At 39.5% G+C, this 25,666-nt stretch overlaps 1 protein-coding gene across 1 annotated transcript; it reads left to right on the top strand.

Moving 5' to 3' along the window:
* The first annotated feature begins 441 nt into the window (after positions 1-441).
* On the top strand, positions 442-24,762 carry OPRK1 (opioid receptor kappa 1). The gene is made up of 4 exons (XM_065053539.1): positions 442-1,384; positions 1,886-2,212; positions 16,103-16,455; positions 21,090-24,762. The coding sequence occupies exons 2-4, from the start codon at positions 1,953-1,955 to the stop codon at positions 21,620-21,622; spliced, it is 1,146 nt and encodes a 381-aa protein (XP_064909611.1). The 5' UTR covers positions 442-1,384; positions 1,886-1,952; the 3' UTR covers positions 21,623-24,762.
* Positions 24,763-25,666: the final 904 nt, after the last annotated feature.

Below are 25,666 nucleotides of genomic sequence, written 5' to 3'. Positions count from 1 at the left end.
AGAAAGAAGGGACCACAGTCGAAGCCATCACCACATTTGCACAAGCCTCTGCCTCTAGGAGAGGGGATTCTGTGCCTTTTATACTTCCTTCATGACTTTTGACTCTACAGCTGACATAGTTTCTTATGTTGAGTATAGGTTTAGAAAAAAAATGTTTTAGAGATAGAAACTGCAATCTGATTACACTCAACAAGAGGAGTACGTAGTAAAGTTTCAGCATTAAAAAAGGATGAAGGAAACCCACAACCCCTTTCCTGGCTGTTTAATCTTCACTAAATGCCCAGAGGGTCAAGACTGGCTGCTGTTCCTTGCAGATCTGCCTTCCTGCTGCACACTTTGAGATGTAGCCAGTCTGGCTGTTCACCACCTCTTCTGAGGAAGTGGGAACAACTCTCTTGCCTCAGCTCTCCAGCTTGCCATTTAGAGGGACTCCTGGTGGGAATTTCAAGATCTACTTGCCAGTTAAGGAATATCCTGAGCACAGATGCGTGCGGTCCCAACCCCTGCTTGATGGAGGGATAAGCTCTGAGGGACGTGATTTCTGCACACGCCATCTCTCCACTCCTGGCTGCAGCTGGAGGCTGGGGACGGCAGAGCTCCAGAAGTGCTACGGGGAATTTTTAGCTTCTCACATGATGTGGGCCAGCTTGAATAAAGTAAGGACAGTAATCAGGGTGCTCCTCTCTGGTTTGATAGTCAGCTTCTGACTTTCTTCCAAGTTGCAAGTGTAAAGGAACAGGGGTATGGCCACCCAGCAAGAAGTGCTTTGGCTGTACAACTGTGAAGTTGAGGCACAAAAGAGCTGATGGACCAGGCAAAGCATCTAAACTGAAAATTCCTGTTTTGTTCAGCATCTGTAAAAACATGTGGGATTCAATAAGACACAGAGGATCATTGCCTGAGGCCCGAGAGTACAGAGAGAATGAGGAAAGGCAGCTTGGAAAAGTTTGTTAGAAATAAGAATTCATTCATTAGAGAACTTATTTTTTGCTTTTCTTTTAATTTATCTGCCTCTTGGTGTTCAGAGCGAAGTCATGTGAGCTTCTGAGCTGCAGGGACAGAGACAGAGAACGTGTGCATCAGTGCAGAGTGCTGCTGGAGCCCTGGCAGAGCGAGCAGGAGGCGGAGGGAGCGTGAGAGGGAAAAGGCGAAGTGGTGGGAGCTGGAACAGCAGCAGCAGCAGCTGCTGCTTTCACGTTGCAGCTCATGCCCAGGAATCATCTCTGCTGCCAACACACTTCTCTGAAGGCTCAGGTGCCTCAGGTTCAAAAGTCCTCAAAGGTCGGTATTACTTCCAGGAGCCAGGTGGAGCTGCTTTGTTTTTTTCTTTTCCTGCCAAGAGCATCTGTTTGAAGGCTTTGCTCCTTTTTCCGGATTGAAAGAGGTATTTTGTGTCATTAATGTATCTCTTCTTTGAAAGCGGGCATGGGATCGGGAAAAATAATAACTCAGGGCAGGATGTCAAAGCAAACGTGCAGAGAGGTGGTGGGTTTCTTTCTGTCCTCTCTTTATCATAGAGCTTAGGTAATAAAGAGCCCCTGCCACTAGGATATTGTTTAACTTAAAATATGGAGGATGGGAGACAGAGGGTTAAAGTGTGGGGGTGGATCTGAGCTGTTTCTCATCTGATTTGTTTCTCTGTGCAATCTCTGAAAGTGGAGGAAAACTTTCCTTGTGCACCTGGAGGAGAAGCACTTACGCTTTACATAGTGAGATGTAAAACTTGTAATTATCTAATATGAATGTGTTTTGCTTAAGTCTGTGCTTGGTGAATTACGGTTCCCACCACAGCAGAACTCCCCTTAATCTGTACAAATTTTAGAGGTCTTAATGTCTGGTGGCTGTGATAGCGCTTGTTTTTTTTCCCTCTCTTCCCTCTTTCCAGCATACTCGTCTCCTGCTCTCTGCACTCTCCTCTCTGTCTCACTGCTGCCTGAGGGGTCTGTGTCCCTATGGATGCTCCCGTACAGATTTTCCGTGAGGAGCCAGACTCCACCTGCTCCCCGGGACCCTGTCGTCCTCCTAGCACCAGCAGCAGCTGGATGCTGGGCTGGACGGACTATGAGAGCAATGCCACTGGGGCCTTTGGGGACACACAGCACAACCACACCAGCATCTCCCCTGCCATCCCCATCATCATCACTGCCGTCTACTCAGTGGTCTTCGTTGTCGGCTTGGTGGGAAACTCTCTGGTCATGTTTGTCATCATAAGGTAAGTGGATTTGGAGTATCTGTTGGAGTATCTGTTAGAGGAGGTGCACATGGCCATCTCTAAATTTGGCAGTGGAGGGAGGGGGGTTTTTTATGGAAGGTCTCTGGGAGCGCTTACATGAGGAGCTGGAAGAAAGTACCTGGAATGACCCAGACCTTTCCAGTCCCAGTGGTTTGCCTGAACGTGCAGAGACAGAAGCTGTTTAAAAGTGATGAATCCTGCAGCCTGCGGGAAAGGCTCTTAGTGCCCCGGAGCTGCGTTCATCGGGTGCCCTCTAGGGATGAGAGGCTGCTCGCACCAGAGGTGGAGCTCAAGTGGGAGAAAGAAACTTCTGCGAGGCAGTTTTTCTCCCCTGTGAGTAGTCCCCGAGAGATGGCTTATGTGTCTAGTCGTGTGAACACTTACACATTACTGCCTTGTCACCCAGTGGCTTGTTTAACAAGGTGGGGAAAAAAGGAAACAATAAAGATATGTGAAAATGCTTAATGTAAAACCAGGGATGTTGTGTCTTTGTCTAGTGATGTTTAAATCCAGTTGTTGGTGTTAGACAGAAGAAAGCAAAGCAGGTGCTGAAATACTTTCTATTGTTCTTCAGGAAAAAGGAGAAAGCTGTATTTCTGTGTTAGTTAGTTTTTCATATTAAATCACTTAGTGAAAGGCACCAATACTTATACTTGCACTTACACTTGTGTATTGCTGTATATTTTAGATTTCAGTTTGCACTATGATTTCTCTGTCTTTTTGTCTTTTTCATTTGAAATTTATAAAAATGTTTGGACAATGCAGATCAGCAGGGTGATAGTGAGCAATCAAAGGGGCTGAAATCATGCAACTCTTTGGACTCTTGTTTCAAAGTCCATTTGAGTCCAGCAAAAAATTCTGAAAAAAAATAGTTGCGGAGTACATATATAAAATCCCCTTTAATAGTCAGTGCAATAAATAAGGATGCCTGTGGTCAATGTGGAGAAACTAGTTTGCTCCAGCTTTTTGATGCCCTTTCCCCCTTCATTCAGAGATTTAATTTCTTTTTGTATTTTTCTTGCAAGGAGATTCCATACTTGACACACACATAGCTGCAAAGACAGAGGTTTTCTAAGCCATCAGTCACTAACAATGTCAGCTGATTAAGTGGTCTGTGCAGTGGAAATAAATTCAGACTTAACCAGAGTCCTAAAAGTTAGCATGTATGCATTAAACTGGAGCATATGTATTTTCTTTTTTCTCTGTATCTGTTACCCTCCTAACATTATTTTTGTGAGGGTCTAGCTAGCTATGGCCCTCTCTCCTACCAGTTCCTTTTGCTTCAGTTTCCTCTTGGTCCATCTCTTGATTGCGTGATCAGAAAATAAATACAACAAAACACCTGTTGTTTTTTTTTTTCCCTCTCTTCTTTTTTTTGTTAGGGTCCCCCTCTCTTAGGTTTCTTTTGTGGCAAATGCTTTAACCACTGCTAGAATAATTGGCTGAAGTGCATGTATACACAGACCTACAGTTTGAAACATTTCTTAGGATTTCAAAATATTCCAAATGTTTATGCAAGAAGTCTACTTTCTTTACTTTCTTCATTTTTGTCCTAAACTTTCATCTCGCTCTCTCTCTCTCTTTTGCTCACATCCACTCTGTGCATGATTGCATCTCAAGATAGACTTCAATGGCCTATTGAAAAACGTAGTCTGCAGTGATGTCCTTTTGTGTGGAAAGCCAAGGTCTGTGGGAAGCTTGTGAAAGAAGGTGGCAAGGGCGAGGGGCATCGTGTCTGCCAGCCACCCCATGTTACCTCTCCTCCAGCTGCCACAACTCTTAAGGAGGATGGGGGCAGCCTGTGGCTCTTCTTCACTCTCCAGCTGAACATAGGGTTTGTGTGAGACCCTGTGTTGCTGTTTCTCATCTCTCTGAAACTTCTGTCTGCTCTCCTCCCAAACCCTGTTGGACTAGCAGGCAAAGCAGGCCTGGCTCTTTGCCCTTTGCTCTTTTAAACATCACCAGATGTTAGAATAGTTCATTTTGAATGGACTTACAATGATCATCTAGTCCAACTGCCTGATCACTTCAGGGCTGACACTGAGTCATCTTTTGGGTGACACAAACCAGATCCCTTGTGTTCAGAGACTTTCAGTGAAATTATTGAGGTGTCAATTAAGCAGTATATTCAGGAGATGCCAAATAGTCTTGAGATACCTCAAAACCAGGCTCAAATCCAGGCAAAAGCTGTTGTATGGGCAGGTCTCGGCCAATTCCTTGCTTTAATACCCCCAGAAGGGTGGTTTTGCTATTTCTGCACAAGGAATGCTAAAGAAGCTCATAGAGACCAGCAAGTCAGCATTTCAGCAGCCTGTGTGTAGAGATCTGGGTGTCCAAAATCTCTTTCAGCTGTGGTGGGTTGCATTTCTGCTGGGAGGGAAAACCACTACTCCTACATTTATACAGTCCTAAAATTACATTCGACCCTTCGAAGGCAACTGCAAGGCTGATGTGGCCCCCAGTGAAAATGGATTTGACACCCCTGTTTTAGAGGGAAAAAAACCAAGAGAATGTTGCTTTGATCACATATACAAGGCACTGAAAGAAAAGTAGCAGAGTTTGATATAGCTCCTGTAAACAGAGATTTATGTTGAAGGCAAGCTTTGGGAATGGCACTTCAGTACAGTAGTGGCAGTATGATCTGTTAAACCATGTCTCAGGAGATCTGGATTCTTCTCTTAGTTTTACTATGAGGCTTCAACACTTTGTCCTGTCCTGCGAAGGTCACTTCACAGCCCTGTGACCTTGTTTTGTTGTGTGCAAAATGGAGATACTGGTATTCACTGCCTTTAAAGATACAGCAACTGTTAGATTTAAAAGCCAGAGCCCAGTCACTAAAAATCCTAAAAGAACGAGACCAGGGCTATTGTAGGTACCTCAGACTCCTCAGGTGCCTTGAGGGTGGTTATTTTTAACATGTTGAGTATGTGGTGCACCCTGCCCTCTCACACGCCTGTTGTGGCTGGGTGTCATGGTGTGGGTGGTTTGCAGGAACTCTCCCTGTGTTCCGAGGGGGTGTGAGGCAGGTGGACCAGCCCCAGGGGTTCTGCTGTGGGGCCATCAGCCAGCCAGGTGGGCTGACAGTGCCTCCTTGCTCATACTGAGCTGTGGCACACAGGATGTCACGCTCTCCTGCAGCTGCTGCTTTTCCTCAGGAGAAAGTAAGAGAGAAACAGGGCATCACCTCTTACACTGGTGGGAAATACAGATACTGAATGGGGAGCACAGTCCTCCCCCTGTGAAGGAGGAGGGGAGGCATGAAATGGATTTGTAGAAATGAGCTGGAGATACCTGACATCACCTGAATAAACTTATACAACTATGTGTGTCTTAACATGATCAGAATAATCTCAACCCCAAACCTTTTCTTTTGAGATTAGCTTTACCTCTGAGGTTTTAGAAGATATTTCTGGAAGTTGGCTGATGTTGATAAATAAAGTTACTTGTCCTTGGAAGCAAAAAAAAAAAGTCTTTTTTCTCTCTTCCTCCTGACTATATTTCTCTAAAATTTTGTTCTGGCTTTAAAGAAAATTCTGTTTTCTTTTGACAACTGGAGGGAAAGAAAAGTGTCCTGACTAAAGTTACAACTTTACTATGGATTTTCTCTTATCAAAACCATAAACATACTCTGGTAAAAGCTCTGGGAGATGTTCTCTTTTGCCCACCCCAGATTAACTTTTTCTAGGTGCATTACCTCCAGCATTCCTGAAGTCATTTATGAGAACAGCTGCTGTCATAAGGATCTTAAATAGCCAATCCTGTGTTTCTTTTAAAATTATCTTTCAAGCTTCCATGAACTGAATAACTTTCTACATTCAAAAACAGTCACAGATATGTCACAGATATACAGATTCACTCCTAAGGGAAAAGAGAAAGCTTGTCTTCCTCTCTTTAGTCTAATATTGAAGAAAAAATATACCTAGTAATGCATTTTTGTTCTTATACTCATTGAACCGAGTGGCATCTTATGTAACAGGAAGAGTCTATTAATAAATGTCATATAAAATTGAATCATTTCCAGATAGTTTTAAAATCTTCTTCTTTTATTCCAAACCACAAAGAAAATAATAATTAAAAAAAAAAAGGTATCAAAAAATGAGGGTTAAACATATTGATTTAAATCAATATTAGATTTTAATAACTTCAAAAGATTACTTGTTAATTTACTTTTAATTATTGTTCATATTTTATTAAATTACATTTGGAAAGAATATTGTTCTGAACTGAAAAATGAAGCTCCAGAAGAGTCAGCCTAATTGAATTACCTGTTACATATAACTTGCAGTTTGTATAACTTTATTCTTTTATGAAATCACCAGTTTGGCTTCTAGAAGTGAAGGCCTAACTGTAGTTACTTTGTGGCTTTTTAGCTTTTTTTCACCTGATCAAACATTCAACACCTTACTATTATCAGTACTGAGGTATCAAATAAATTGATAGTAATTCATCCCAGGACCTAAGAGCATCTGGGCTTACCTCACTGAGTGGAGGTAGTTCTGGTGGATTCTGCAGAGTTTGGCCAATCTTGGTGTAATTTCCATCACAACTTGGAAGACTGATTATTACTAACAGCTTTTACAGATGGCACAAAGACCAGGAGAGCAGAAAAAATGGAAGAGGACAGGTTTACAAAACAATACAGGTAGTTTGAAATGCACAGTCATTTACGCAAGTTTTCAGCATTTCTAATACATTTAATACCCTGCTAGACAATAGCTAAGTGAGACCTAGGATTTCTAAGCAGGCAAGAAACTCGGCATGGGTTCCCAATATGATGCTATGATAAGAAGATCTGATACCAAAAAAGCAGGGACAGTCCAGGAATGGATTAGAAGGAATATTTACTAGAGACAGTATTAAAGAGAGACTATATCTTATAGTGAGTAATCTGTTTGGCTTCTGAAAAGTAATTTGGTATCCATCCAGACGCTTTTGCTGGGCTAGCAGCCAGGTAGTCATCTATTTCAGAGAAAGGCGTAACTGGAATCAATGTCTGGAAGCAAGACAAATTACGGAGAGCCCTTTTGAACTGGCGAAAAGTGAAAACTTACAAGAACTTTCCAGTTTGGCTACTGGCAAGGCAGAAAGCTTTGAGATAGCTTGTCTGTCCTCAGCTAGGAGAATGCTGGGGAAGTTCACGCTCCTGGCTGAAGTGTGGGGAGGGAGCACAGCCTGGTGATAGTGTTGGGGCACACAGGCTGTCTAAGCCCTTCTGGTGAAGGTGGACAGAGCAAGGGAAGAGTGGGGACCCTTCATGTGTTTTTTTCCAAGAGAGGATTTTTAATTTAGTGAAAGAGTATTGTGGCAGGAAATTCTTAACTCGATGACTTTGAATGTCCTGAGATGCACTAAGAGCAAGGGAGGATGATCTTACTGGCTTACCTACTCTTGTTGTCTGGTCAAACTGTGATTAGTTTGTCCCTTAAGTTAAATTTTCTGAAACAAATGAGTTCCCAAGGAGAGTTTTGATTGCAATTACACACTGTTTTCTAAAGGAAAAGCATCCAGAGCTTTGATAAACTATACTTTTAGGAAGTTTACTTCATGTCTCTTTTTTGGTCCTCCCATCTGTAAGAAACAAGTAATTCTTGCAAAATATGAACCCTTCGTTCTTCTCCTCAAGGAAGACTTGGTGCTTCGCTTATTGCAACTCTCTTTTGTGGAGTTAGAAAGGCATGTGGAAATGGCAGAATGAACATTATTTTGTCTACAGACAGGCATAAGTGCAAAAACTGAAGGATGTGTACAGATGGAATGAGGACATGGAAAGAGTAGTGTGTAAGCATGCTGACATTTTTCAAAATGTAAAAAGGATATAAATAAAGAGTATGTGAAGGTGCAGAGCACCTTTGTGTGCTAGCCTGTCTGTGTATTATCTTTGAAGCATTTATTTCTCCTGAAGATAGAGGGTTCATGTCTCATTAGATCCATCTTCTAATCCCTAGGGAAGTGAAAATTAATTCTAGGTAGTTGCTACCATCAGTTTTGAAACATTATTTACAATGAAACCTCCATCTTCTCTGCATGAGTATGAGAGCACTAACATGATTTTTTTTCAGTGCATGAATTTCCACTAATACATGGCAAGAACATGCACTGAACCTTTCTGTTTTCCCCTGTCCTTCAATTCTCTTATGCAACAGAGAGTGCTCTGCCTGACTGCTCCTCTCTGCTCCAAAAGTCAGTGCCATTCAGTAGTGCACTATGAGTGAATATTTAGGGTTCCCAAACTTAGTTACAATGCATCTGGAAAACAGAGTGTTTTATATTTGCTGACTGACTACATAGCTAAATCCACTTCCTGCTGCCTTGTAGGCAGCCTTAGACACTGTGGATACCATTTGGCAACTAGGAAAGGCCTCCTTGAGTAGTGATAGGTAGGAACCTGTATGATAGGATTAGCCTGGACAAGAAGCAATGCTTTCACCGTGGAAGCTATTAGCTATGCTTTTCCTTTTTTTTTTTTTTTTAGTTGACTGCATCTTAAAGTTTCCTGCATTTTATTTTGCTTGTATCATCTCCTTTTGAAAAGTGTGTGTTCAGTTAGACTGTGCTATGGAGTCCTCTGAGGCAGGTGAGTATTACAGATGAATGGCTAGAGTCCAGATAAAGCCTCCCAACTGAATCCTAAGAGGTACTGATGACTTTTCTCTGATCTACCTCGCTACTGATATATGCATGTGTTGCCTTACCATATAATCCTATACATTTTATAGAATGAGGTCCCCTGTCTCCCATTCAACTTTATTGCAGGAGTGCTGAGCACGGATTCAGGTCTCCACGCATCCAAGAGTGTAGTTGTCCTATAAAACTCCCCCAGCAGTGGCAGTTACTATTTGTCCTTGTGGCAAAATGAACAGCGGGTACCTTGTTCTGAGAACAAGAGAGATAACCACAGCCCAAAACCCCTCTGTGAGATACCGTAAACTTATTTCTCTCCTGCAGAAACATGTAGGGGGAGCAAATGGTCAATAAAATTTGGCTGCTTCCAGTCAAGTTCTGCATACATAGCTACCTATGGAGATCAGAGCCTCTCCAAAGAATAAGAAGGAAAGTAAGACCTTGAAAAATCTTTTGCTGGAGCTGGTATCCTTATCTGCTTGAGCAATGAGATTTGTTCTCTTTGCTAGGCAATCCTTGTCCTACAGCATAGAAAACTCAGTCCCCTTGCCCACAAACACATAGGAAGCATTTTGCTCTGCTAAGGGGCTCATGTCCTTAATGAAAAAAAAAAAAAGAGATAAGAACAAAGGGAAAGGTGGATGTTACCAGAAACAGAGGCTTATCACTCATCAGTGGAATGTACCTGTGGCAAGGAAAAAGTATTAGGATGCAACACCCTGGGAACTCTCCATATCATGCCTGGTTACTGAAAAATATCTGCAGCAGCATAAAGTTTCTCAACAGTGTCAGCTACTTGATGAGGTCTAGATTCATCTTATTAACAGAGGTAAAAAAAAATCGGGTACCTAGTCTAAGCTAATTGTCCAGGCTCTCTAATAATAAAAGTAGGCATACTGGTTTTGGAGAGAGCACCAGTTTTTTAAAATTCTGCATTCTCATTATTTCAGTTTAAGCCACAATAAATATCAGAACTTTAATATTTCTCTGAGCTCCCCTAGCAAAATCATGGAGTCACAAATTTCACAGTACTGATGTTCTTAACATCAAGCATATTTCTTAAAAAAAGAGGTTCCTAAGCTCACATAAAAATATTAGAAATCTTTATCACAGAAGGAGGAAAGAAGTTCATTTTTGTTAAGTAGTGTGAATTTTTCTTCTTTTTGATCAGGATATATGTGGACCTGAGCATCTCTTCTATAATTCAGAAGCTGGTTCTTGAGCTAAAGAAGGAAAGCTTCCACATCTAATCTAAATCTGCAAGCTCTTGTTCAGGCTCACTTTGTGGATAGTTCAGAGGAGTAACGATAGTGGTAAATTGTGAGATTTTTAATGCCTTCTGACATCCAGGTAGATTATGCTCCCTGAGGGGACAATAAAAGATAAGATTGTGCTTTCCTTCTTTAAGCTTCTCAAAAATAGGCACCTACAGGTGCTTATTAATATAATGAATGCCACTTTAGGATACAATTTTGTAGACAACATATACAATTTTTTGTAGGCTCCTAACAGTTTTGATGTTGAAGACAGGCAATTTTTAAATGTGTGCAGTTACAATGTTTGCCTTTATTTAAAGTGTTTCCTGAGGTCCTATCCCCTGCTAGATTCCAGCTGCAATTCAAAATGCGGTAATAACATATAACCCAATATGAACACGGAAAGAGCAGCACATTAATTTTTACATTCTTTAAATGACCTCAGTCTTAGTTTCATATTGACATAAGCCTTTTATATTGACTTACGAAGATACAAAAGATAGCTGAGTCATCCTTCTGACATGTTATATGTTTGGAATAAATTCTCTTTTTTTCCCTGTTCTGATGCATTATGATATTGAGTGTGCCCTGAATATAGCCTTGAGATTTAGAGCTTTTCTGACTAAGCTTTTCAGCTGCTTGATCTCCATATACTTAACTCAGAGGAACCTAGTGGAACAGAGCCTGCATCCTGCTGATAGGTGTTTTGCAATTTGCTTTTAGATATGCTTTAGCTTTCATTTTCATTCACTGACTCAGGTATCTGCAGAAAATATGCGTTTGTTACACCTCATTGTATTTCATGCTTTTGTACTTTCACTCTGCTACTGGAGAATGTTGTTGTAGTATATTTGTTAGTCTTGCTCCCCACCCCATCCCTCATTTCATACTGCAGGGAACATTTCAGCCTGTTGCACGCACTTGAAAAAAAATTGACCAGAGCCTCCTTCCCAGCTTTTAGTAACTTTACTAAGCTTACAGTCCACTTCAGAATCACACTCTTTTCCTCTGCTTGAAATAATAACTCTAAGAGGCTCTACTAGCAGATTTAATAATGCATTTTGATTTTTTTCTGAAAGCATACCAGCTTCTTAATAGCATGCTTCCTTCTTCCGTTACCACAATTTCATTGATAAGCTTAGTCTGAAGGTGTCATTTCTTCCTATTTACTGTGTTAAAAAAATGTGCAAAGTGAATTCTACTCCAGAAGGAAAAGTACAGTTAATGATGAGTCAACTGAGAAACAGGAGATTTTCTAAGGGTCAGTCTAAAGTCAATCTCAAAAACTTTTCATTTTGGAAAATGGACTTAGCCTAAGTAGTGATAGTTTTCTGCATTTTACTTTTGATGTATAAGTAGACATAATTTAAATCTTGCTCCTTAAAAACTCTTCTCATATATCCATCCAAAAATACATCCAAACCAAAGATTTACTTTTCATCTTGCCTGTTTTTCTGCAGGGTTTCTATGTATCTTCCAGTTATTTAAAGTCTACAGAGGCTATAAAAAGTCTACAAGATCCACCACGTGGCTTAAGTCATCAGAGGTTTTCCTGCCCCTTGAAATCAGATTCTATCATCTTAGTCAAAAGAGGAACCTTCCATTCCTATGTAACATTAGAAAAGCTGTAATCTTGTTATGAAATCCCAGTATTTAGCAAACTGTTTTCTAGACACAGGATTTCCCTATGAATAATTTATACAACAATAGTTTATAAATATTTTAATGGTCTTTGACAGTTATACCTCAAGGATACTAAGAAAATGTTTGTCATTAACTACCACTGTGCCATCTATGCTGTAGTTATGTCCAGGTTTCCCGTATCTGTTCTGCTACACTAATTAAAGCAGATAGTAGTATTTTTTCCTTAAATGAAATTAATGTATTTGATCAATAATTTTTGTTTTGCAAAGGAAGACAAGATTCCCTTACTTGATCACTGTTTCGACCTTGTTCAAGTGCAGATATGGGTGGGTATGGTGGGAAAAACCCAAACCATGTAAAATATTGCCTCCTATATTTTGGTGCAACAGAATCAGTTGTAGGAAAGCAGTTAAATCTCTCATCTCATGTTTGAGTTAAGACTTGGTCAGTGTCCTCTTCAAAGTGTCTGACAGTGACAGCAATTAGGCCAGTACTTTAACTGGGCTTTTGATTAAGCCTGTTAGTGCATATTTTCAGAGGCACGTAGGCATTTAGTAATTTTTAGGTGTTTAACTAAAAACACTGAAAGGAGTTTAGATGATTGAATCCATATTCTCAAAGACAGTTCTGCTTTTTTCAAACTTCTAAATGAACACATGATTTAATCTATATTGCCTAACAGCTTTAAAGGCCAACATCTCATTTACACAGAGACCAGTGCTTTCAGGTGAAAGTAATCAAGCTCTTTACATTACTAGCATGAGATCAGTGAATTTTAAGGTTGCATCAGTGAAATGTGCTTGGATTTAGCATTGCTGAAATTGACCAGTGCACCCTTCACCCCTGAGCTAGGTATGCATGATCCCTCTACAGTGGCTGGGAAAAATGATTGCCTAAATGAAATGAAGTATTTATTGAAGCAGTACTTAATGGTCTCTTGCCTTTTTGTTTGAAGTCTTGCAGAGAAGGGGTCAGGTGCCTCTTTTGGCTCAGACTGAGTGATGCAATCAGGTCTCTGTGCTTTGTGAACCAGAGTGGGTTTGGGCAAGGCCAGCTAGTTGTGGGACTGCCAGTCTGGTAAGCTATGGGGAAGCACTAGGTGTACACCAGTTAAAGTTATCAAAGCTGGGATTGTTATCTGCCTATGTGTTCCTGAGTTGAGCCAAAGCTTTCAAAGATCCCTGGAGGAGGAATGGCACACTGAATTTTTATTTGCCCATTATATTTTCACTCCCGTATACAGCTTTGATATGGTTACACTGAAAGCTGTCTAAATGCTGGTGTGAGGATGACTGAATTTCTTGCTACCTGTGAATGACAAGACATCTTTCCTGTCGGATCAATAGTAGTGAGGAAAACTAATTTTCTTACATGTGCATGTGTTGCATAGTCCCAAAAAAGCAAAATTGATTACTTTATGTGTATAACAGAAGCAGTACATATACAGAGAACATGTTTTGTGTTGCAGCTTCAAAAATTTGAATTTTGAAGTTACCTAAAAATCTTGTTCTGCTTTACAGAGGGTCTTTCCTAATGTGTCACTGGAAGGTGGAGGAAGAAGGGAAAAGGGTACTGGAGAAATATGGTATATATGGTCATGTAATTCAGGTTGTGAGGGACAAAAATCCTGGATATGAAGACTTTCAGATATTTGATTTTTCAAGGCTAATAAAATCCTCTTAGTTATTTTTCACTACTTTTCTGATTTTCCTTAAGGAAAAAAGGTCAAACTAATTCTTCTATATGTAAAAGTAAACTTTGCCTATCCAAACCCTTGGGGAAGTTTTTAAAGAGCTACAGAAGTAATGATTCAGAAGAACTATTAGCTACTCCACCTCTGCTTATCACAGGCCATTGCATTTCATTTAAATTGTCTAGTAACTTGTATTTGACTGAAGCACAGTCCTTGCAAAGCAGCAGACATTGATTTGGAGACATCAAAAGATGGAAAAATTACTCTTTTTTGTGTGTGTAATTTGTTCCCAGTAATAATCACCGTAGCTGTTAGGAAAAATCTGTCGTTGTTTCTAAGCTGAGTTTCTAAGCTGAGTTTCTAAGCTGGCTTTGACTTTTACGTATTTGTCCTTGTTACGCTTTTCTTTGCAGTCTGAAAGAGCTCTTCAGTACCTGCTATTTTCTCCCTATGGAGGCCTTGAGACACTGTAATCAAGTCACCTCTCGGTGTTCCTTTTTATAAACTAAAAGTGCTAAGCTCTTTAAGTTACTCACAGTAAGAATTTTCTCTAGTCTTTTTACTTACTTTTGTGGTGCTTTTTATGCATCCTTTCCAACTTTCAGTCTGTTTTTTTCTTTGCAATATGAAAAGACAACAATTCCAAATATCATCAGTGATGTCCTTAGCAGTAACATCACCTTCTTACTATTCATTTTCAGGCATTTAATGATAATTAGTCCATTTTAGCACAGATTTACAATCTGACTGTTTGGTGAGTTTTTGTCCAGTCTTACATCTGAGATGCACTCAGACCTGTTTTACCTGTGGTGTTTTTTGTTGTATGTTTGGGGTTTGTTTGTTTGTGTTTTGTTTGTTTGTTTGTTTTTGTGTTTGTTTGTTTGGTTGCTTGTTTTTTTTACCAGGAGGAAAGTTCCTAGTCTGTTAATGTATCTTATATTTGTTTCTTGTAGCTATATAGTCTCCTCTGCTGCAGGGCCTGTTGAGGAGATTGATTTGGGAAGGGGCAGAAACCTAGCTCTGGGCTCCTGGACTGGCAGATTCCTCCTTGCTCTGGCTTTGATCTTGGAGAAGGGGGCAGATCTGGGGCAGAAGGAGTATGGACCATGGGGGTCATGCCATCAGTGTAGGTTTTTTGTTGCTCCTTCCTTTTGGCTGTCTTTGCTTAGCGATTTCTAATGCCTCACTGATTCTGACTTTGTTCAAAACGTGAGCCTGGTTATGGTATCTGAGTGGAAAGAGTTTCCTTTCGCTTGTAGTTCTCTTTTCTATGCTTCAAACCGTTATTTTGTTTCATTTTCTCAGTAGGTCATAATTAGAGTGTTTTAGAAAAACTCATGCTATTTTCAACATTTCACATTGATCATAAAATGACATTTCTACCTGTATCTTAATTACTAGCTAATTTACATATTTGGTACATTTTGTCAACACTGCTCAAAATTTCTTAAAATTATTTTTTTTGTTTCACATATCAAAGTTTTAAAGGCAAATAGGCACATTGCCCTACATTAGCCAAACCGATCAAATCTTATATTTGTACTGTAAATTATAAATGACACATAGCAAAATCTAGCTCGATGTGTTTCTGTGTGTGCTACATATGCACATTTTAGTTTGGGCACACATTCAAAATACAGGGTTGAAACAGTTTTGAGAAAGAAAATCTGTTGTTGAATTTGGTAATAAATTAACAACATTGAGCAAAAATGATTAGTTGGGGGGAAGTATTTCAGAAAGGAGAGTTAGGTATATCCCTATGTTAACAGACTCTCCTTCATCCTTGGTGTCCATAGCAGAACTGGAACTAGTCACCCACACCCCAGGGCACAGCCTGTCCCCTGAAACTCTCATTGGGGCAGAAGAAAGCAGGGTGCTGTCTCAAAAAAACAGATCCAATCTTTCTGTGTAGGTTGAGGTTCTTACCAGCTGGACAAAACAAGTGCTTCATTTTGATGGAATTAAAGGATGCAGAAAAAATATTGCTATGATAAATTTTTCCCACTGTGGTATCCTACTTAACCAGGAGTCACCTTTCACATTAGCAGTCACAAAAGAGAGGACTGGGAAAAGCCAATGGTAAGAAAAGGGGAGAAATTGGAAATGAAGGAGCAAAGAAGGGAAATGACTAAGACTTTCATAAGCTGGCATCATTGTAGTGAATTCAAGGGAAAGAAACTATTGTAGAAGAGACAATCTGACCTGGCAGATGTAGCAGTCTAACACGGATTCTTATCGGAGACTGGGATAACTGTTCCTTCCACAAAACAAACCCAGAAAGCTGGCAGTCACTGACAGTTAGCTATAAGAAAAGGACACGCAAAACATTTTGATCACTTACAAATGTAACAATGAATGATATCTTCTTGTAGAAGGATTTGAGAAGATAGAATTGAAGCCAGCATTTGGCAAGTTAGATTAAATGTCCTTGGTTTTGCCTGTGGTGAATAGGTCTAACTGCTAATTCAGGTGCTGAGAAACTGACTCAAATGTGTTTACTAGTATCCCAAGGATCTTGCATTTGTTTGTGCTTCTGTCATAAATTAGAAAGGACAGAAAAAAAACCAAACTATGGCAAAGCTGATAAACTGTTACATAATGTATATAATCATTCTTTGGAATAATGAAGCCTTATTTTTGTTTTTTGGTCTTCAGGTATACAAAGATGAAGACAGCAACCAACATCTACATTTTCAATCTGGCTATGGCAGATGCACTAGTTACCACAACTATGCCTTTCCAAAGTACTGAGTACCTGATGAACTCTTGGCCTTTTGGTGATGTGCTGTGTAAAATAGTTATTTCAATTGACTATTATAACATGTTTACCAGCATATTCACACTGACCATGATGAGTGTCGATCGATACATTGCTGTGTGTCACCCTGTGAAGGCTCTGGACTTCCGTACACCTCTCAAGGCAAAGATAATCAACATCTGTATCTGGCTATTGTCCTCATCTGTTGGTATATCTGCAATAGTTCTTGGAGGTACCAAAGTCAGGGAAGGTGAGTGTGAACATTCAAAATTCAGTATTTTTGTTGCTCCAATGACATAAAATGTAGCTTGGAACATTGATTAAATGTAATTGATTCCTCCTTCAGAAGTATGTCTAAATTTCTGACATTTTGTAACATAATATATTGCAGAAAATTACAGTGTGACATGGAAATTATTTAAGCTCAGATGCCCTGACCAACTAAAAGAACAAAATGCAATTAGAAGCATTGTCTGTGATAGAATAAGACCATCAAAAGCTACTAGCAGACAGCAGGGGAAAATAATCAGGAATTCGATCACAGTGGAAAGATCACTTTAGGATGAAACCTGAAATGTGGGCTTAAGGTGTTTTTTGTAGGTGTTGCAAGAGTAGTTTTGATGAAGTTCCAAGAGCAGAAGCTAGATTGCTCGTCGTTAGTATTAACATTAAAACTCTCATTAGTTTTAAGACTTGGGAGGTTATTACCAACAGCCATTTCACAGAATTTGAAGTCACGCTGAAGAAAGGAAAAGTCAGTATCTGGAGAGAGAAAATCAAGCTAGATTATATATGACCGTATCTCAAATTCTTCATTAAAAAGAGATGGGGATGTATAGGGAGACTTGGAAAAGCTGAGAATAAAGATCAGCAGAAGAACTGAGAACACAGACCATGGCAGAGAAACAACTACAAAAACATGAAGTCAAAGAGATTCATACACAGACCACTTGTAGGCTCTGCTTGAAATTTTTAATCCACGGAGGACTGTAAATTTAGCCCCTATAACTGGTGACTCATTAACAAAACTGCACTACTATGGAGTTAATCTCATTTTGAAATCCTCCTTGAGAAGGAAAGAGGAGAAACATTTTCTCACATACTTCATACCTAGAGGCATTACTGTGATGCAGGAGCACCTCAGTGTCTTCAAAAGGCTTGAGGCCTCCAAAGATATCCTTGGGTTGGGGCAATCCTGTTAATGGATGGCTTGATAAAACACAAAACATGCATATTTATTTGGTGGTAGTCTTATTTAAAAGTGAACAATATTTTGAAAAATTATTAATAATCTCCTGAATTATCAACCTTTTCTATTAGAAAGGTTTCGCTCCTCCCAAGAGAAATGTTAAACTTTCCATAAGGACACTGTTCTATCTAGCAGAGACAATAAATACTGTGTGTTAAACTGTTTGACATAGATCAGTGCAAACAAAAGAGTTCAGTAACAGCTGCTCAAGGGCTGATTGATTTGGCTGAAGATGTATAGATTTTGCTCTTGCTATTGGTCTTCTTGTGGCTAGGTGACAGGAGAGTTCTCTGGAAACTCTTTCAGCCCTTTGGGGGATCAAGTGTTCTGGTCTGTAATGCTGTAACTCTTCCCAGTAAAGTTTTGACAGACTACATAAAACAATGTCCAGATCAGAAAAAGATTAATTTTCAAGCATCTTCACTAGGGAAGAGTTATTGCTTCACTATGTATGAGATCTTGAAGGCCATGAGACGTTGGCTCTATTAGGTGTTTTGTTGGAGCCTGCTTAATTAGAAGAATATACCTGTCATTCACTCTAAGCGTCACATTTGATCAAGGGACTGCTCTGAGGCCAGAAACAAGTACCTTTTGCCACACCACATGTCAGGCAGTTTTTTCTTTCTCCTGAAACAGAGACTTGTAATATACAGCTCAGCTGGGCCAAATGAGGTTGGAAATGATTGGCAAATGCTTGTCAGCCCCTGCTGTTCAGCCCTGCTTGTCTGATCTAAGGTCTCTCTGGAGCATTTACTGCCAATTATCTTGTCTGGTGTGTTCATGAATTTCACTGATAAAAGCTGAAGGGGAAAAGCAAGGATCCTCCCTTTGCCTGACAGCTGGAGCTTGGGACTGAAACTGTATGTTATGTTGGTCAAAACAGTTGTTGTCTATATGCTACAGGGCCTCTGTTGGATTCAGATTTAATCAACAACCCAACATCAAATGGAAAGTGATTATATTTAAAGTTCCCAACCCATGCTCAGTCCCTTTTGTTCTCACCGTACAGGACTGCTCCCAGGGGTGTCCTTCTGGTTACATTTTCTCTGCAGAATACATCTTACATCTGTGTATATATTCCCTCTCTGGCCTTAATGGAGCCTTTCTTGCTGAAGAATTGTTCACTTACAAAAACTTAAAAATTAGAGGTACTGTTAGTACTCCCAGTAACAGTATGAAGGCTCCATTTGAGTACAGGGTAGCAGAAATGCCTGAGGGTGACTTAATTAAAAATGTATTAAACAGATTTATTTCCTGTGTCAAGATTATGATTAATCTTAAATGGTAGATTGACAAACACATTTTAAAATATATTAACACTATAATACCATATAGAATGCAGTATTTTTTCTTAAGTATATTGATGTATTTGAAATATTTGGCTTTCAGAGTGCAAAAGGTCTTAAGTACTCAGTTTGTGAGGCTGTACTTAGTTCTGCATCTTTTCAAAAAAACAAGAATAAAATATAAACTGGATTTTATTGTCTTCTAAAGTTCCTGAAAATTATTGTGATATTGTGTATTATGACACAGATCTTTTTTGATTGCTTCTCAGTTGTATACTGAGAAGATGTAAGTGGGCTGCATAAAAATTCATAACATTGTATGTATCAAGTGAAACACATGAATGTTAGTGAATTTAGAATAAGATTTTTCCATAGAAAATAAAATGTAACGAGATGTAAGACAATCATTCAATTTGTATCCTATAATTTGGAATCCTAAAATACCATTGCCAGCTACAAATTGTGCTAAAATGTAGGAAGCATGACATAATTATTTTCACAAATATATTACATTATCTCAGTAGGTCTGAAGAGGCAGTTTCTCTGGGAGGGAGTTTCAGTGCGCAGCTGGATGTGGTACAGAGCAGTCATCCCTGATCACACTTGACTTTTATCCAGAACTGCATGTCTGGATGCAACTTTACTAGTCTAGATATTACTGTTGCATCCTGATTTTGTAGCTGCTGCCAGGCCATGAACTATTACAAATAACAGTAATAATGAATGTGAGAACCTCTTTGAAGACAAATGTTGACATTTCTAGAATAAAATTAAGTGAAAGCGACTACATTTATGAAAACCTGGGTGACAAAGGATTTAGAAAAATTGACTGAGTGTCCAGACCCTGTTGTGTCATACTTGTGCTGTCAGCTTAGCATCCTCCATAAGGCTTGAAATATATGTCTGTTCACTTTTCAGCTTTTAGAATCATCCATTAGTTGTTATATTATTTAAAATATATCCTCAATATATTTGGCTTTGATTTCAGCTTTTTTATTTGAATATTTTAGTATTTGATATCACTCAGTAACAGCTTTCTGATATCTAACCACAGAAGTGTCTGTATGACACTATAATGATAACATCCCCCCCAGTTGTTTTTCAAAACAAATTCTCTGCAATATCATCTTCATTTGTGAAATGTTTCAATAGCATGGAAATATGGCTTGATGGAATTTTTATGACTAGTTCTGCTGGAGACATGAAAAAGTGATGTGAGAGAGTGTATTGGACCATTCAACCCTTACATCTGATTCAATAAAAACAAATACATAATAATTTTAGAGGAATTACAAATTTAGTAGAGAAAATGAAAAAAAATGCAAAGAATAGTGCAGTGCTCAAGAGGATAAAACTAAGCTACAATTCAGAGTGAAAAATCCATGTGTTACCTTGACTTGTCTTCAATAGAGTTTAACTGCTGACAGTAGTAAATTTACCCCTTCTCTTGCCTTGTCATTTATATTGATTTTTGGTTTTCTGTACAGTTTATATGCTGGAAGGCTCTGATGAGGTTAGCAAATGAAACATCAAATATTTCATTCCTTAGCAGCCTTCTATCAGATGGAATATTTCTGGGACATGAAATTAAGTGACAGCCTGCTACTCTGGAGCCTGACATGGGCAATCAGAAAGGGAGCGGGCTGGTGTCAGTGGTCCAGATCCTGCAGTCTCTGTGCAGGCTGAATTTTCAACTACATGATCTGCAAAAAGAGTAGCTTCCATTTGACTCCGCACACAGACATATTTTATTTGCTTCTATTTAGCTGACAAGAAGCTGTTGCCAGTTTTTCTGGCTGCAAGCACTTATGTGTATTCCATTTGCACTGAAGAAGGCACGTGGGAAGAGATTATTACACAATTAATCATATATGGGCAAAGTCTTCCTACGATCAAAATCTCATTCAGCTCCCACCATTCATGATACCAAAAATCTTTCTCCACCTGCAGACAAAACCATACGTAGTTTGAGAACAATCATGAGATTTCTATTCCATTGAACATGGTATTTATTCTAGCTTTACATTTCAATGAGATTCAAATGGAGACAGCTTTACAAATTTTTATTTTTTGTGCTCTGCATTTTTAGATCCTCCCATGGGAAACAAAATTTTATACATTACGCATTTTAAAAAGCCCTTATCTCTCTTAGTACTTTCTAGAGACAGCTGCATAAAACCAGTATCAGTGGTAATTGAAAGCTTCCCTTGGAGTGATTTAATGGTAACTCTATTTATTAGTATCACATTTCATGCTAATCACTTTTACTAGCTTATGCTATGATGATTACATTGCTTAGAATATCTAATAATAAAGCAATTTTCTTCTTCTTGCTTCTTTCATTCCCAGATACTGCTAGCACTGAATGCTCCTTGCAGTTTCCAGACAGAGATTACGTGTGGTGGGACATCTTCATGAAAATCTGTGTCTTTGTCTTTGCATTTGTTATTCCTGTTCTCATAATAATTGTTTGCTATACTCTGATGATCCTGCGCCTTAAAAGTGTACGGCTTCTCTCAGGGTCTCGAGAAAAAGACCGAAACCTGCGCCGCATCACCAGGTTGGTTCTTGTGGTTGTGGCAGTTTTTATTGTCTGTTGGACTCCTATTCACATTTTCGTGCTGGTTGAAGCCTTAGGGGATGTGTCCCACAGTACTGCTGCTATATCCAGCTATTACTTCTGCATTGCTTTGGGTTACACCAATAGCAGCCTCAATCCAATCCTTTATGCTTTTTTGGATGAGAACTTCAAGAGATGCTTCAAGGACTTCTGCTTCCCCTTTAAGACGAGGATGGACAGGCAGAGCACCAGCAGAGTCAGAAACACTGTGCAAGACCCGGCTTATATGAGGGAGACAGATGGGACAAACAAACCTGTATGACTAGTCGTGGAAATGTCATCTTACTGTCCTCAAGAAAGAGAAGAGTCTAATGACCTAGGACTGACACAGATTACCACTGCAGTTTGAACTAGATGCACCCAGACAGATGTTTCTTGAATATTTCAGAAATCCTAATAGTTTGAACTAAAGCAAGTCAATTATTGACAAACAAGAACCTCCTGAAAATAAGCTCAAATGAAAAGGACCTGACTGATGGTCAGGTTTTGGCACCATGTTTGCTGTACTTGAGCAGGTACTAATACACACTTTGGGGGAGACAGGAGTTGATTCAAGATAAGAAAAGTTCTAGCTTTCTCTTTACCATACATAAGGTTACATTAGGCAACATTTGGTCTTAACACTGAGTAATACCAGAAACTTTTACCCCCAGAGTGATTGCTTCTGAACTATGTAGTTTGACAACTCAATTTGTTATACTGTTTTACAGTGAAGACTGTTGTTTAGGTTTCTGCAGAACAATGGCAGATCTATAATCAATATTGTCCTCAATTAATATGTCCGTAACCTTTGTCTGTGCTGTGGAAAACCAATTGAAGCATGATCCACCTACACACCAAAGTGATGTTATTGCGTCTGTATATGGTAAAGCATTTTGGCATTTAAAAAATTGGATTTAAGGAGATTAGAATAATCTTAACACCTCTTTAATCACCCGTGTGTAATGTTTTCTATGTGTGATTTTCCAAGATGATTGTATATTTATTGATTGTGAATAATATAATATGCATTTTCAGAGTGTATTTTGAAATAGGATAGAAAATTTCAAATACTTCACTTGCTGCAGAACTGATGGAAAACCGTGCCATAATTGTTACATGGGGGAAATTATTGCATTCCATTTTCAGTAAAGGGGACAAAGGGACATAATTAAAATAGTGTAGTACTTGTTTTCCTGGACAATTTGTAAGCAGACTAAAATCAATAAATATTTGAGTAATTATAAACTAACGAATTAGCACATGGATTAACTGGGCTGATACAAAGGAAATGAAGATTAGATATCCTGGATGCTCTAATGGCATTTGATTGGAAAAGTTCCCATTTCATTGGTGATGGTACATTTGCTTTGATACAGTCCTATGAATTCAGTAAATTTCTCTGTTTTCCGGTAAAGATGGAGATGCCAAGGAACAGCTACACAAGTTATTGACTTGCTAAAGGTAAGCTTATGGTAAAACTGAGCTTAACTTTCAGTCCGTAGTCTTTTTCTTCGTAATTGTTCCATATTACTACCACTACTTCTGCTATTGCTGATGTTTGTAGAAATGCGCTCCTTATCTTCACTGGGAACAGATCAGAGAATCATATGAGTAGAATCACAGAATGGTTTGGGTTGGAAAAGACCTTAAAGATCATCTAGTTCCAACCCCTCTGCCATGAGCAGGGACACCTTCCACTAGACCAGATTGCTTAAAGCCCCATCCAACCTGGTCTTGAACACTTCCAGTGATGGGGCATCCACAGCCTCTATAGCCAGCCTGTTCCAGTGCTTCACCTCTCTCATGGTGAAGAATTTTTTCCTTGTATCTAATCTAAATCTACCTTCTTTCAGTTCACAGCTTTCCCTATTACTACATGCCCTTGTAAAAAGTTCCTTTCCAGCTTTCTTGTAGGTCCCCTTTAGGCACTGGAAGGTTGCTATAAGGTCTCCCCTGAACATTCTCTTCTCCAGGCTGAACAACCCCAGCTGTTTCAACCTGTCTCCAGCCCTCTGATCATCTTTACGGCCCTCCTCTGGACTCGCTCCAACAAGTCCATGTCCTTCTGATGTTTGGTGCCCCAGAGCTGGATGCAGTACTCCAGGTTGGGTTTCCCAAGAGGAGAGCAGGAGAATCACCTCCCTTGACCTCCTGGCCACACTTCTTCTGATGCAGCCCAGGATATACATGACTTTCCGGCTGCAAGTGCATATTGCTGGCTCCTGTTGAGCTTCTCATCAACCAACACCCCCAAGTCCTTTTCCTCAGGGCTGCTCTCAATCCATCCTCCAGTCAGCCTGTATTTGTGCTTGGGATTGCCCTGACCCTTGTGCAGGACCTTGTACTTGGCCTTGTTGAACAACATGAGGTTCACATGGGCCCACCTCTCGAGCCTGTCGAGGTCCCTCTGGATGACAACACTTCCCTCCAGTGTGTTGACGACATCACAAGGCTTGGTGTCATTGGCAGACTTGCTGAGGGTGCACTCAGTCCCACTGTCCCTGTGGCCAACAAAGGTGTTGAACTGCTCCTGTGCCAATACAGACATCTTCCTGGTAACTTTGTTCTTTGTGCAATTGATGAATAAGGTGAGTGCCTTTATTGCATGGCAGATGTTCTCAGAAATGCAGTCTGGTTTGCTTCTACCGGACCAAAAAGCTTTTATGCACACCAATATAAATAATGAGATTTCCTCTTGTAGCTGGCAGATTTCCCGTGGAAATGCTTTAGAGATTTATGCTCTGTGTAACTTCCACATCCTTTATTGTTAATACAGTCATGTATGTAAAATATTTTTGATATCAGGTTGATAAATGCAGTGCTCCTACATTCATTTTGCAGTACCAAACCACTTCTGAACAGTCAGAGGTGTTCACACCCTTTCAGTGGTGCTGTCACGTGGAGCAGAGCTGTGAGATTCAGGCCATGGAGTCTGGCACTTGAGAACTAGCTGCTCTAATGCAATTATCTTTGTTAATGGAAAAATTCAAGATAATCCTTTCTCAACAAATCTAGAACTTTCTGGTTGTTTCTACTTGATGAGTGAATAGCTAATCTCAGAATACTTGATTTACCTGGGGAAATGAATGATGTTGATATAACCGACTGAGTGAGACTAACTTCCTACTCTGGCCTACCTTCTTCTTACATGCATACACATTTCTAAATAAAATTCTGAGAATATTTAAGGTAAAAATTGATAACCCAAGGTATCTATTAAGATCAAATTATCTGTGAAAGAACTAGGCCCTCCTGAAGTATTTTATTTCCAAATAACCACTGTTCTTGTTCATGATTTACCATTTGCGTATGTATATCTGTGTTTCAATAGAGCTATTACTCTACACGTTATGTGCAGTGCTCTGTAATATAATGGAAAATCCATGTTCTTAATTTGAATAAAGGAGCTTTATAATAATATTCTGTTCTTTTGTGCAATTATAATTTTTGTAAGGAGACTGTCTTCCCTATCATATTGGGAGGAAAAGATGAGATCCTAGAAATTTTTCTGTGGTATGAAAATATTAGGCTTGAAAAAAGATATAAGAATGTGTTCCAAAAATTTATTTATTTCACAGAACATTAACAGCCGAATTAGTTTGGATGCAGCAGAAAGGAGTCTTTGAGGTTTGCTTGTCAAATTAGGCAGCTTACCACACTTCATTGAACAACAAAGGAAAGTTGGCCAAGATATTTTTTATAGCTGAGAAAGTATATTAAAAAATAATATTATGGGTTTGCTCACAGAATCGGCTTTCAGATGATTAAATTCCCATTGTTTGTTCGGCAGCTCCTAGACTACAACGACTAACAGGCAAAACCAATTATTCTCACAGGAACATGATTGGTGATTTTGGAAATCTTTATTTAACCCTTGTAAAATACCTCACTTACTATGTAACTCCACACCAATGACTCGCCTTTGCTCTGGTGTAGCCACCTGTCTCTGGGGGGCGGGGAGAAATGGAGTAATGGGTGAGAACTGCCTGGACCAGACGTTGTGGGAGACGAAGCAGCAGGGACAGGTCATGCTGTCCCATGGGTCCTGGAGGAAGGTGACGTGGGGCAGACATAGGCAGGCAGCCTGGGAATCAGCCATACCTGATGCAGCTAATCTCAACTTTCTTCCTTTTAGGAGGTTCCAAAAATTTGGTATTGCAAAAAAATATGGTATATGGTCATTTGACCTGCTTGTTGGGTTAATTTCCAATCAAGGAGTGTGGATACGAGGGTGTCACTTTCTCTGTTCCCTGCTTCTTTTAATTTAGAAATCCTCTGTATGGACAACATACATACCAGCTGTTCTGTTTCATTGCTTCTGTCT

The sequence above is a fragment of the Columba livia genome, chromosome 2, assembly GCF_036013475.1.
Source record: "Columba livia isolate bColLiv1 breed racing homer chromosome 2, bColLiv1.pat.W.v2, whole genome shotgun sequence".
NCBI classification, from domain to species: Eukaryota; Metazoa; Chordata; class Aves; order Columbiformes; family Columbidae; genus Columba; species Columba livia.
Note: the sequence above shows the minus strand (reverse complement) of the source record. Positions and strands in the feature narration are given on the sequence as shown.